The following is a 14038-nucleotide window of genomic DNA, read 5'->3' as shown; positions in this document are numbered from 1 at the left end:
GTCAAGAGTTGCGCAAGCCGCGAATATTGTTGATCGTAATAAATGTACCCCGCGAGCTGTATCTGTTCGGGAGTCACAGTTCAGGCACAGAAAAACATATAGACAGAAGACACAAACACGCAGAGCCTCTAAGCAGCTAAGGAAAGACAAAATTCGAAAAATTCACACACAGCACGCACACAAAAGAAAAGAACAATGGATGCCGGGGCCAGGAGGTGATTGGCTTTTTCATCATTTACTAGGATTTCACAGCGCAGGTCTTTCGCGTCTCGGAGGTCAGATTTTCCTCTCTCGAACGCGGCAAATTCCTGTCACGTAGTGGGCAACAAGCCCTCATCAATACGATGGTATCACGTGACACTTGTTTACTTGCTAGACAGTCAACGAAATTCCTGTAGCGACAGTTAATGACCCCATTTATCTAAAGGACCATCCCCTTCGACTTCGAGACCCTTCTTCGCGAGAAAGATAAGAAGGTAGAACAACGTGGCTGCCGACCGCAGGCAGTCACGCAGACATAAACACGCAAGAAAAAAAAGGTTGCTTTCCGAGCGCACCCTTCGGAGCCGGGTTATTTACCCGAAAATTTGTCGTCCGCATGTGAACTGCAGGACGTACAGGAATCCTTTTGGACCGGTAAGCGCCGAAGGGTGTTCTTCTTTTTTTTTTTCTTTTTTAACGCATAAATAGTACGAAGATATTTGCAACCTTGTTGGCCTACCTTGTGGGTGATGCGCAACATGATAAACGGGTCAAATGGAAGGTGAGTGCAAGGAAGCACGAAGTCAAGCCATAACGTCGCAGTAAGTTCGGTAGCAACAGCTTACGACACTGTTTTTGTTGAATTGAGCAGTAACTGTGACTTACATGTACTCTAGGGGACACGGTTGTCTAAAATCAGCACTTCGTGGTTTATCTAATCTCAAATCTCCACGTGTTGCAAGACTATTTCTTTCGAGTAGTAAACAGGAGCAGCACATGGTAAGCCTTCAAATACAATATTGGCACAACACTTTCAAGTGCAGCAGGTGTAATATATGGGACGGCGAAGTACTGACAGGCGATTTTAGCTAACCGTGTACCCAACAGTACTTCGCGCAGCGGATGGAGATACCTGATACCTGGAGGATGCACCCGATTAAGCGTGACCCACAACGCGAAAGCTTCTACATATTAAATCTTTAGAAAGCTTCAGTGCATTTCTTTTAAGTGTTCCATAATGAACTGGTGTCAAATCTGATTGAGTTTAAGTTCAATAGTAACCGCTGTCTTATAAAGAATTTTCGATGTCATTCGGACGACACACGAGTATACATTTGTTTATCCGGAATCGCGAGCACAGGGAGGTGTTAAACAAATTGGGGGAGGGGGGGGGGTCATTATTACAGTTATGTTGCAGTAGCTTTACATATCACTGTCGCCATGCATCTAAAAAAGACGACGGGGGGAGGGCTGCGTAAGAGGGATGATGATGTTATGTTCACCTCTACGAGATAACGCAAACGCCGAAGTTAAAAGTGCATTAAAATTTAGTATGTTGTCACAGTTCGTTAATCCGTCGTAACATTTACACGTGAATAAGATTATTTTCTCAGAGTGGTTTTACACATTGTATAACATTACCTAACATAACATTACACATAGAAGCACTAGAAAAGCTCGGAGAATCGGTATTGTCATCACAGGTATATACAAGAACACTTTTCGAGAACACTAACGTCCCCGCTTTCATTACAACACAATACATTACTATACATTACATTACATAAATATATTATTTCATTACGCCAACGTTGAGCGCATACTCCTCCGCTGCCGGACCTATATAAACGAGAGGCGTACACTGCAGTCACAGCTTGCCACCCTTTGTTGCCGCCACAACTTGTCGACCATCCTCGGCCCTTGGGACACCGCGGCCGACTCCAGGGCGGCCTTACGTCATGTGGTTGACTTCTTTGAGGCGACAGGCCTAAAGGACTCATTATGACCCCAGCAGCGCCCTCGGACATTCCCACCATCACGATCACGTTCAGCATCGCCATCGCCACTTCGATCATTCCCGTCATCTCTCATCGTCATTACTCATCATTGTCACCACTCATATATTAGACCCCTAGCTATGCGGTAGCGTTCCACTCCTAGAGTGGAAAACCTCCCCACTTCATCATTACAATATATATGTTGTTGTTCATTACAATAGTTAACAAACCCCGAAATCTGCGTTACGCGTTACGCATCTTCGAATAGTGACTGTCACGGACACTACTCCCTTACACCACTGTACCCCTCAATCATATCACTCAACCTACAGTGTAGTTAACGCTCCCCTCGACGCATCGATAACGGTCTTCGATAAAGCAAACGTGGCGTTACGCGCTTCCTCCATTCCATCATTTATTAAACGAATCCATATCGGTAAACAGTGGAGAACAACTACACACACACACATATCTAGTGTCACGCCCTTATATGCATGGTGTTAGTGCAAACATAAGGCCCAGCAACGCCCCGCAAAAAGAGAGCTCACCTTAACGGCTGTCACGCACAGAGACCTATCCTCCTGCCCTTCATGCAGACAGGTAAATCTGTGCCAGGCGACATGGCGGGCAGTCACGGTAGCCTCCTGTGAAATGTGAGTATCTATCTATACAACACGCCGAGGAATAACAACATTTATATTTTGACGATGAAGGGGTTTTCATCGTAGGATGAACCCCTGTGACGCTCTTTGTTGTGCATCGAGATTTTCGCACTTGAACTCTCCTGCACTGTTGCCTCTGGTTCCAAGTTCTGTGGTTCTGTGACATCTTGGAGCACGGACATTTTGGTGAAATGTGAAACCTCTCGTGATACGATCATCCTATCATCATCATCACCGATAAGATCATCCTATGTTGTCTAAATAAGCTGAAAGCTAGAAATGTTGGGCTAAAAGTGCTCGGCATAGGTCATCCGGAAATTTTTTCCGGCTTTGGTATCCGAAAATTTAAACGTAAACTGTTTTTGTAGTTCATTGGGTAACTGTGCAACTTCGTCCTTGGGTTGAATGAGGTCTAACGCGATTTGGTTATTCATGTTAGAGTCGCATAAAGTTGCAATGTATTCATGCAGGGCATCAGACTGTGGATTGTACTGGGTAGCGATCCATAAACATGCTCGTGGTGGTATTTCGCAATGCAACGTAAACTCTGAATGACAAAATAATGCTGATAAACATAAGGTTCGGAGCTCCTATTCGCTAATTTGAAAACCTAACTGAGCCATGAACGGTTTCCTGGCATCAGATTAGAGTGCCTAGGTAACCGCTAAATAAAAGCGCAATTGATAAGCCCTGGGGAAGGGGTGGGGGGGTGGGGGTGATGTAGGGGGAAGGTGCGGTCAGCCTGCTCTAAAAGTGGCGGCTCGGTGCACCCAGGGGAGAGAGAAGTGGGGAGGGTGAAAGAGGGAGGGGAAAGATGATGGTGGCACAGGAGAGGGAGGGGTGTGCTAACCCTCTTGCTCTGGGATAAGGGTAGTCCAAGAGGACTACCCACCACAGAAAACATGTGAGCATCCCTCAGTAGTCTTCATTGGGATGCTCCCTGTACCACGGTAACCACCAGGATTATTGACGAAGTTACCCCATCGCCTCCGCCGATAAGCCCTGCAACCGGCTAAAGTGTCAATTTCTTTGTGCTTTCCTTTCTTCCTAAACTTTATTTTGTGAGTATCCGCGTCAATTTTCTCGTGTCTCCGTCCTTATCTTCGTCAGACTCAAGGAAATATTGTCTGCTCAACTAGTACTCGCTTGCCCCCTACTGATGCACTATATAGTACTTTCGCTCCTCTATCGAATTCCTCGACTCAGGATTCTTTATAATTTTCAAGAGAATTGAATCCAAATCAACACAGTTGTTTGCCAGAATGCATGATATATCGTACTATATGTGAAACACCAAGTGTGAACATCGACTCCATGCTGACTGTACGTGAAATTTAAGCATAAGAATTGTACGACGAGAATTCAAAGCGAATCCATCACCCACAGAACGGCAGTAAACGGGCACACGTTATGGCAACGTTACTATGTAGCTGTGTAGCGTGCCACATGCAAAGCGTCACGGTTCCACATGCAAAGTGTACATTGATTTATTACATCCAACAACAGCATTTATCGCATGTTGTTTCAATGTGGGTTACGTGGGTCAAACTAATTGCGAATAAGTTGCATCAGAGCAACAAGGTATTTTTGTGACCAGCCAGGGTTTGGAACCGAGCACAGAGAATGCCCCAGCTGCAGAGCGCGACCGATTCTTCCACGTCTCTTTCGCCGAAAAGAAGGAACGCTGAAATATCCGCACTAAAATGTCCTGCAACAAAATGTCGAAGACCCGGAAGCTGGTTCGTCTTAAAGTTACGTTAGAATTAGAAGTCTTACGTTTTCGCAATACACTGCCATTCCTGTTGCATGCTGCAATGCTATTATTCGCTCTAGTCTCGAAGAAGTTTAGTCTTGTAGTGCACGTGCACGTTTGTATTCGGTAGCATATTTGTGTATATGTATCCGGACAAGTTAGTTTGCGAAGTTTGTTGACTTTGAATTTCGAACTGAACACGATTTACTTTCATTTTCTGCGTCATCCTGTTTCAAACGCCGAATTCGAATGCATTTTGGATGCTGTTGCTGGAGAATACAAGCATTAGTGAACATGCAGTACATAAAAGAAACTGCACCGTTACCCACGCGACACAAGCAAGACAACAACAATCACAACAACAACAACTACAAAAAAAAAAAAAAAATCATAATGACGACGACATGGTGTGTTTCACTGCTGGGGTGCAGCACCCCGCTACATGTGAGACATCAGATGAGTAATATGATAGTCAACGAAACAACTCACGTTTTCGAAGCAGCATTTATTTTCCGTGAGCCGTACGTGCAACACCTCTTGGTTTATGTCTAGGATTCGTGGTTTTCGGCATTTTCCGAAAAATGCCGGAAAACACCCCCCGAATGATTTTTTTCAGATTCGGAATATTCCGAAAAAATCCGAATTTCTCGTATCTTGACAGCTGCCATTCCTGGAACCGCAAAGGGAAATCCCCTTGGAATCTCCCGTTGTCGACTATTTCTCGAGCGTGGTATTATCTTCGGGCTGTGCCCTGACCTCAGCTCTGTTGTGCGGTCCGTGACCGCCTTTTGGCAGCACACGTACTTAGTGACACACCTATTTTTAGTGAATTTACTATTCAGAACCTTTGTGGTCTGTTGTTGTCCGGTTAAAAAGAGATCACGAGTGTACGGAGCTCCCAAACGGCTTCAAAAGCCGATCGCTCATTCCCTGCCCTAGCCTTCTAGTTCATTTTTGTGTTCTTTGTATTCCTCTATCTACTCCCTTCCAGTTACGACTTGGAGTGACCCTTGTTTCCGTTCGTGAGGCACTTGAAGGCACTTCGAGGCACTTCACTGTATGAGGACGTATTCTTATTTGTTCTACGAGATGAATCTCGTATGGATGATATAAAGCGCGAGTTTTTCGAATATGCTGTATGCCCTGCCCCTCAGGTGGATAGATCTCCTATTCAGTTTTGGACGGCCCGTTCCAGCACATGGCCTTTGTTATCGCAGTGCGCCTTAAGCATACTGGCTATTCCTGTTTCTAGCGCTAATGTTGAGCGCGCGTTCTCTAAACTGCGTGTTATTAATCGCAAGGAGCGGGCCGTTATGACAGATGCGAGCATGATGATGTACGCTTGCATCTATTACAACAAGATAGTCTCCTTGTTTGCTGGTTTGGCACAGGCAATAAAAGACATTGTTAATGAAACCATGAATCGATTCACTTCTTTTCGGTTCGTTGTTACTTCGCGCGCAAAATAGGCTTTCTTTCATGCGAAATAAATAGATGCCCGTATTCGGGCATTTATTTATTGGGCGGAATATAGATGCCGAAAAAATCCGATTTATAGTCCCCCATATAAATGCCGATAAACACCCCCCGAATTGGGTTGAAAATAAATGCCGAAAACCACAAACCCTATTTATGTCATACTTGCCCTGGGTTTAACCATTAAACATATAGCCTGTAACCTGCGTTGTAGTTAAAAAATATATATAAAGAACTGCTTCGTATTCACGACGAAGTTGCACACACAACCCTTTAACCGCCACGGCAACGATTGTTTTTTTTCTTGCCCCTTTTTAATCGCTGGGTCAGTCACAAAGCGATGCGCTTTGGTGGCGCTGACGAGTAAAGCGTTCACAGGCTACAACGGTCGCGTAATATGGATGACGCTGGACGTCACGCTATAGAGACCATTTGTGGTCCGCTTAACGCCAGAAGCGACGTGCCTCTCAAAGTGCACTGACGGTATGGCAGCGTTACGGCGGAGCATCAACAGCGAAATGCAGGAAAACACCTGGGATGTGTGTGTGCCGTATATAAAGTTAAAGGTCGACGCAGGTAAGGTGCATGAGAAGCAGTAAATTCGCCCAGCATCATATACTCCCTGTCTGCCGGATTACTAGCTATGTACTATGAACAGCACAGATGTCGGGACTGGAGAAATTTCTTCGATATTTTCGAGTCCATTTTCCTCTATACTATTCGAATCACTCCTACGTAGGGCGAGAGGTATCCAATGTGCGTTTCAAAGCCGTCATAACGACATGTTTTTATTCCGGCGGAGCATTGCAATGCAAGGCGAAAGTCTGAACTGAGGTACTGTGTCAGCGATCAGAAAGGTCCCACGTTCACTGAAGCGCTCAAAACATGTGATCACCACTTTGCGTCGTAAATGGTGGAGCGAAGATCTTTCTTCTTGTGCACCCCTCTCCCCCAAAAAAATTATCTATCCCCGGTAGAGTTCGATTGTGGATCGGAGCTCTCAGAAACCCAGCGGTGTCAGCTATTCGTGCGACCAAATTCCTACTGCATGTAGGGCCCAGCAACGCCCCGCTAAAGAGAGCCTATACTTTGACGCTGTCACGCACAAAGACCTATCAGGCTGCCCTTCATGCAGACAGGTAATATGTGCCAGGCGACATTGCCCCAGTGTGACATGGCTCGAGCCGGGTAGCCTCTCGTGCAATGCGGGTATCTACAACACGCTGAGAAATAAAAGGTGTTTTCATCGTAGGATTATGTAGTATGTGTTTCCTTTCGTATTCTGAAGACTTCTCACGATTGCTTGATGATCTCGAAAGGGTTCATTGTTGTGCAGGCTGCGTTGTATCGAGTCCTGTACAGATGACATTCTTTCTTTTTACAGCGATAGCTGTAAAGTGGAGGTATAAAAGGGGGAGGGGATTCTGGAGTCGGCGGAAGAGTGTCTGAAGCTCGGTTGCCTGAAGCATCCAGAAAAGCGCTTGCGCCCGCGCCTCACAGAGGGCGCCACAGTCTCACGTTGTGACGTCTCAGCTGGACCCGACAGCTATCGCTGTTGGTGAAATAGCGTGAAGGATTCGCGTTCATTCGAATTATTATTGGACTATGAGATTAGATTCAAACGCTGCGAAATAAAAAAATAATAATTAAAAAAAAGCGCGTACACCAGCGGCATGGGCGAGCGGGTTAAACTTAAAGGGTCCGCTTGATGGTGGTAGCCAAGGTCGTGCTGAAGACTTGGAGGTGGTGGGTTCGAATCCTACCACGGGCTGTGCTGTCTGACGTTTTTCGTGAGTTTTCTTAACGAATGTCGGCACAGGACGCATATTAACACCCCTCCCTGTCCCCCACTGCTCTCCTCTTTCCATCTGTCCACGTCTATGCGCCGCTCATAGCCACGGTTGCATCGCGGCACTCACTCATAATTTAGAAACTAGCCGCCTGTGCGCTCTGAACGACGTCTCCTCCCTCGTTGCACTCCCACGGAGCCGCCCAGTGGGGAAAGGGGGGTGACGTCATTGAGAGCGGACAAGTATTACTCGAAGCTCCAAGCGATGACCTTCGAGTGTACTTCAGAAAACTTGTCTTCTAACCAGATAGCCAATATGTTTTAGTTGAACTCTCACTGAAAAATTCCACAACGTGCAACGTTCTGTGCATGTACCCCTAGAGATAACGCCTCCAAACCAACGACACACGCTCCCTATAACCGCCAGTTACGAGGAAGGGCCGTTATCATGAAACGCGTTTACCGATATGACGACACTTCTATTAAGGTGCCTTATCGCATGACGAGCAGCACGGTATAATGACCAGTAAAATGGAAGCGACACACGTAGACCAGTGGAAGCCGTACATCACTCCTTGGCACGAGGGTTTTTCTGTGCTGTTACTCCCTGCGAACTTTGGTTGCCGAGTTGACATGCCCCTGTATGGGACCTTGTATTTCAGACCGATGAAACGGGTGAGATAGCACGCCATGGTGACACGGAAGAAGACCGTCGTCTGCGGAGTGCTAGGCGCACTGTGCTTCTTCCTTACTATGCAGCTCATGTCCGATAATACTCACCAAAAGGAACCACCACCCGCGCCATCTAAGCTTCATCTGCCAGCGTCACCTTCTCCGCGCTTAGGTAAGTCCTCTTACTACGTGTGACGCGAGTTTTCAATCAATCCGTCTAAGATGTTTGTGCAATATTCGACTCCGAGAAGTAATAATGAAGAGCTCGTGGGCGCGTTAAGTGGCGGCTCTACCCAACGCGCTTGGTGTATGCTCTGTTGCTCGTACCCTGGTGCATCTACTAAACGGTCTTTCAGAGCCACGGGCGCGATACGCGCCCCGGCGAAGTTTCCATGGCGTCTCATTGGTTTCCCGGCGTCCCTTTCCTCGATACGTCACGGAGCCAGAGCAGCTCGCTCCGACCTCTAGTTGGAGCGTGAGAGTGCATCAAGAGCGCCACGTTCCGGAAAATGAGTGATACCGTTTAGTAAAACGGAACACGCTCCCTGCGATGGGGCCGCTACTTAACGCGCCCCATGGCTCCTACAGCTGGAAGCTCCGGGTAGACGCATCATACTTGAAAAGTTCAATCGTTAAGATTACTTTAACTAGCAGTCCGAAGACCTGGATTGGCGTTGTCAGTTAGTTAGGACGACTAATTACACTTACGGAGCGGGGCAGGAAGATCGTGTATTCAGCAGACAAACCGGGCACAGATTGCCCAAACAAGGGAACAGTCACCTCTATCGCCATCGTCTGTTTGCGCGCCACGTAAAAAACGGAACCATACTTAACCGGGTACCTCCGTTGCGTCAGTTTGCTTTGAAACCACGACTGGCTGAAATAAAAGAGCATCGTTTCTGAGCAAAAGCATGCAATTGAGGGATTCGTATATTTACTTTCACCCCATGATGACAGTAATCCTTTCGAACAAATATAGTAAGTGCACAAGAACGCTGATGTGCACCGTAGGTAGAGGAAGCACGCAGAGACAGTGGGCAGTTTTAGCGAACGGTTGGTAAGGTTGTCGTTGCCTATTGGAACCAATTGCAATCGTGCGTGACTCGGAATCTTATCCACTGATTGGTTCCGGTTGATACGGTTCGACGCGAATCACGAGTGAAACAGGCAGCGTGTAAGACGATCGACACACCAGTGATGTGAGCTAGGTCCACCGTATAGTGGCAATGTGAAACGATGTTTTCTCAGGAATCCTGTTTAAGCGCTGTCACTTCCCGTGCCGTACACATGACTCTTCGTATAGGTGGTAGTCGCCCATTATCGATATGTCGTTCTAGGGCATCATCTGCTACGATAATGACACGGAACATTCCTCACTAATGGGCCCTCACTTCCGAAGAGCCACACAAACATAACCGTTGATGGTGGACAGCACACGGGATGATAAAGGCACTCCGCGCTATGCGTTCCACCTTTGACACTCCGCACTTTTAAGCTCTAGGTGGCGCAGTGAGCGAAAATCTTTCGCCAGTGCACGACGTAAATCGTGGCTTTGTTTATGTACGAAAGGGGGACAAAATCAAACAAACAAAAACACAGTATAGCATGAAAGTGATGTGAAGTAGCCTTACGATCTGCCATATAAGTTGATCTGGTTTGGTTTTCTGTAATGAAAATAAGATGAGAAAAAATGGAAAGAGGATAAGCAGATCCGTGTCACACAAGTCACATGTTTGTCACAGTGAGATCACAGTCACAGCACATCCACCAGCTTACTGTCTGTAAAAAGAAAAGTGCACGAAGGCCTGCATAGCTTGGAATTGTTTGGCCGGGGGTCAAGGACCCAGGGCTTTCGCTCCATCGAAAGGGCAGCTGTCCAGTCGACCTAAGGTGGCCTGGAGTTGCTGCCGCTGCTGCTGGACGTCGTCGACAGAACTCTATAACATGCACAGTGTCCTCTAGAGACACATGCGGCAATTAGAGAGTCAACATTCCTAAGCTTCATCACAGTGCCTTACATGCCCGGCAAGGAATAGCAAGTCTGCCTATGCCTGACTAACCTTTCCCCGCTTTCTTTTTTTTTTTTCACTAAAACCTATCCCCCCCCCCCCCCGCCCTTACATGCCCGCGGTACAATAACAGAGCAGAGAGCAGACCAGACTCATTAAATGAGCCTACCTTACAGAAAGAAAGAAAACGAAATGAAATGGTATATAGGTGGAATGGCAAATGCATCGGCGCCGGGGAGTGGGAGCGATATGGTGCATTTGCAAAAAAAAAAAAAAGAAGAAAAAAAGAGAGATAGGAAGAACGAACAACTCGCCGATAATGGCCCCTCTCGAAGATGCATGAGCTTCCTAGCTTCCACAAGCCCCAAGCTATTGAATGCTACGGAAGCATGTGAGACACCGTAATTACCTTGTGTCGCCACAGAGGGCGACACCTTGTCTGCTCACCATTTTCCATCTGCACGTGAGCGAAGTCAGTAGACTTAATAATTTCGAGTAGATTTACACGTTAGACATCTTGATATATATATGCTAACATATATCATAGGCATGTAAAGTACTATAGAGGAACTCGTTCATGTCGGCATGCTGATTATTATTAGGGAACGGAACAAAATAGAAGCCGTGTATTCACACGGATGACATCCTCTCGGAAGATTCTAGTGGAAGAAAAGAGCGAAAACACTGCTCACGGAGCCGAAGTTCCGTCCCGTGTTATGTTGAGCATTCACACGGTGCCGTAATATCGGGAGTGGCGTATATTGCGTACCAGTGGGGCAGTGTACCGCCATAACGGCGGAGAATCACCCACCACATCATCCCATTTTTATGTGTGCGTGTGTGTGTAACCCCGCACTTAGCAGACGACACCGTAAGCGTGTTTTCCTGCCGTGTGCTACGGAATTTCTTTTGGCCGTGTTGCAGCATATTCCCCACGGTTAGCAGTGTACGTGAAGAAACGATGTTGAGCGTTCACGTGAGAGCGGAAGCCATGACGTTTTTCGCAACTTCCGCTGTAGTATTCTGGAGAAAGCGTAGTCCCCCGATAGTTTTCGCCAGGAACTGCAGAAATAAAAAACAAAGCTGCTTTTGTTATTTTGCAACGAGCGTTAAAATAGGCTCCTTTGTCTCGCTTCTGCTCGTATCTAATCTGCATTCCTGTCTTCCTTCCAGCTACTACTGCACAGCAGCAGAGACAGCCCGTTGCCACTTCCCTAAAGTCAGTTCATCCACCCAAGAAAACATTAGCACTACTTCACCCCAAGAACATCGTCACCTCAAAGTCCATATCCGTTGAACGCCATGTCCTCCCCATCGTCACATCCGCACCCAAACAACATGTGCAACACGAAATCCAACCGATCGCCCGGATCGTTTTGCAGAAAAGTCGACGCATCGAGCTCATCCGCGACCAGCTGCACAAGGAGAAGACCAGCCTCAATTACCCCAAGATGGTGCGGGTGTTTCAGAACGCCATGAACCACTATCCAGTCGTGCCAAAGGAGTCTGTCCAGCGAGTCATCATCGTCACCTACTTTCGATCTGGATCAACCTTCCTGGGCGACATCCTCCAAACTCACCCTAGGAGTTTCTATCACTTTGAACCTTTACACATGTACAGCAACGACGCTAGGACCGACGGCCAAAAGGCGCGAGACGGCGTTGCGCTGATCAAGCGCATTCTGCAATGTCAGTTCAGGCAGAGCAGCGCGTACATGAACTGGGTGCAGAAAGAGAAGAACCAGTTCTTGTTCAGACGGAATCGTTTCCTGTGGAGTCACTGTGGGATAAGGTCTCCCTTATGCTTCAAGACAGAATACGTGACGCGGATTTGTGAACGTGCACCGCTGCACGTGATGAAGATCACGAGGCTGTCCGTCGCACAAGTAAAGGACTTAGTGGAGGACAAGCAGTTTGGTTCAGCCAAGATTGTTCATCTGGTACGCGATCCTAGAGGAATCCTGGCGTCGAGAAAGCTTCTGGACTGGTGCAGGTCTTCAAACTGTTCGGACTACCGGCACCTCTGCGGTGAGATGCGGTTGGACTTGGACGCCTTCGACGAACTCCAGCGGGCACACCCGTCGCAAGTATTTCGCGTTCGCTACGAAGACGTTTCGCTGAATCCCGAAAACTCAACTAGGTCTCTCTTTAAAGGTTTGGGACTTCCGTATTCCGCGAATGTGCTCATGTTTCTCAAGACACACACTAGTGCCCATAAGGTGGACAGTTTAAATCCGTATTCCACGAGACGCAACTCATCATCTGTGCCCTTTCAGTGGATGAAAAAACTGGATTTTGAGTACATCCTGGAGGTGCAAAAGTCGTGTAAAGATGTCCTTTTCAGGCTGGGTTACAAGGACATTGATAATGCTGAACAGCTCGATGGTCCTCTTCCTATAGGCTCGATGCCAGAGAGAACGCCCAGTGAAATATCTAATCGTGTTCATAGAGAATTGGGGAGGTGACCCGAACTGTGGACTATGGTTGAAGAAATGAAAGTCATGCAGCGGTCCTGCGTGACAGTGACCACAAGCACAATGAGCGAGACTGTGATATCTCACTGTGTAGTTTCACTGTGTCATATAGAACTCAAGTGTTTCGCAATGTTGAGACCCACTTCAGGAAAGACAATCAATTTGGTAACTGTTTATATGACAGGCTATTTTATGTGGTTGAGGAAGTGGCCATTAAGGAGGACAACATTCCCGTGTTGTGAAAGTTCTGTTTTTAGGCATTTTAGGCACGTTTTAGACGTTTTCAAATTCTGCTCGCGACGGATGGTTCAGACAGATGACAGCAATAAAGTCACGCCTGTTGTATATATGTAGTGTATGGATGTGAGAGGCATTGAACTTCGTAAGAAAAATTCTCACGTCAACAAAGGTTTGGTGAGTAAACTTACAAAGTTTGCCACCAACCACACGCACATGCTCTACGTATATGACTTATTTCAGCGAGCATCGCATCATCATTCAGAGTGCCACCAATTGGTGTTGCATGTAAGGACTTTTTGGGTCGATCCATAAGCAGAACCCAACGGTGACTTGCTTCCACCAAGGAGTCTCGTAGGTAATGTATATAAACCAGCAACCCTACCATATAGATAGTCCTCATTGTGGCGTCACTCATGATCGCAGTTGTCTCGCGGCGTAAAGCCGCGAAAGCAATATATCCGCCGAGGAGTGTCTTTAGAAACCCACCGCATTCTTCACACCATTAGTGCCCTTGGCAGAGAACAGCTCTGTTGAACACGATGAAAAGTAACTGTTCTGAGGCTGGAACATACAGACAGGCAGAAAAACATAACACAAGCCCCAAGGACCCCTCTCAGTTTCTGTTTTTTCATATTTCAATTTACCTTGGTAGTGTAATAGCATGCTGTCCAAGGCAGGAACCCCTCCTCAGAAAAATCCTGGATCTGCCTCTGGACCCGCGTTCGCATACTCGTACTATGTATACGACCAGAATCTTACGAATATGACGCAGAAATATAACGTTGTAAACGAGATGCGATCCCACTGACTTCGTAAACGACTTTTCCTCCTTACCCCATCTTTGCACCCAGAGCTGTTTGATCACGCGAAAAAGTAGCGAAAACGAAACTGAAAGGCTGCTAGCAGAAAGGGAAATGACAAAGGTGACAGGATCTGCTCGATCTTCGTTGTTGTACAGGGTCGACCCCGAGCTACGCTTCCAAG

The 14038-nt window shown here is 47.0% G+C and overlaps 1 protein-coding gene across 8 annotated transcripts in view; it reads left to right on the top strand.

The window, feature by feature from the left end:
• Positions 1–13157, top strand: part of LOC135399080 (carbohydrate sulfotransferase 3-like) — a 34267-nt gene extending 21110 nt beyond the window's left edge. For 3 of the 8 annotated variants that reach the window (XM_064630763.1, XM_064630764.1, XM_064630768.1), the window contains exons 2-3: positions 8322–8503; positions 11514–13157. In XM_064630763.1, the coding sequence (XP_064486833.1) occupies positions 8350–8503; positions 11514–12805 (1446 nt within the window). In that variant the 5' untranslated portion in view covers positions 8322–8349 and the 3' untranslated portion in view covers positions 12806–13157. Of the gene's footprint in view, positions 1–504; positions 637–713; positions 804–2524; positions 2633–7638; positions 7661–8321; positions 8504–10773; positions 10813–11513 lie in introns of those variants that run through there. The other 5 variants (XM_064630762.1, XM_064630765.1, XM_064630766.1 and 2 more) reach the window with 5 other exon arrangements.
• Positions 13158–14038: the final 881 nt, after the last annotated feature.

Source organism: Ornithodoros turicata, chromosome 6, assembly GCF_037126465.1.
Source record: "Ornithodoros turicata isolate Travis chromosome 6, ASM3712646v1, whole genome shotgun sequence".
NCBI classification, from domain to species: Eukaryota; Metazoa; Arthropoda; class Arachnida; order Ixodida; family Argasidae; genus Ornithodoros; species Ornithodoros turicata.
The sequence above is the reverse complement of the archived record's forward strand: the minus strand, read 5'-3'. Positions and strand labels throughout refer to the sequence as shown.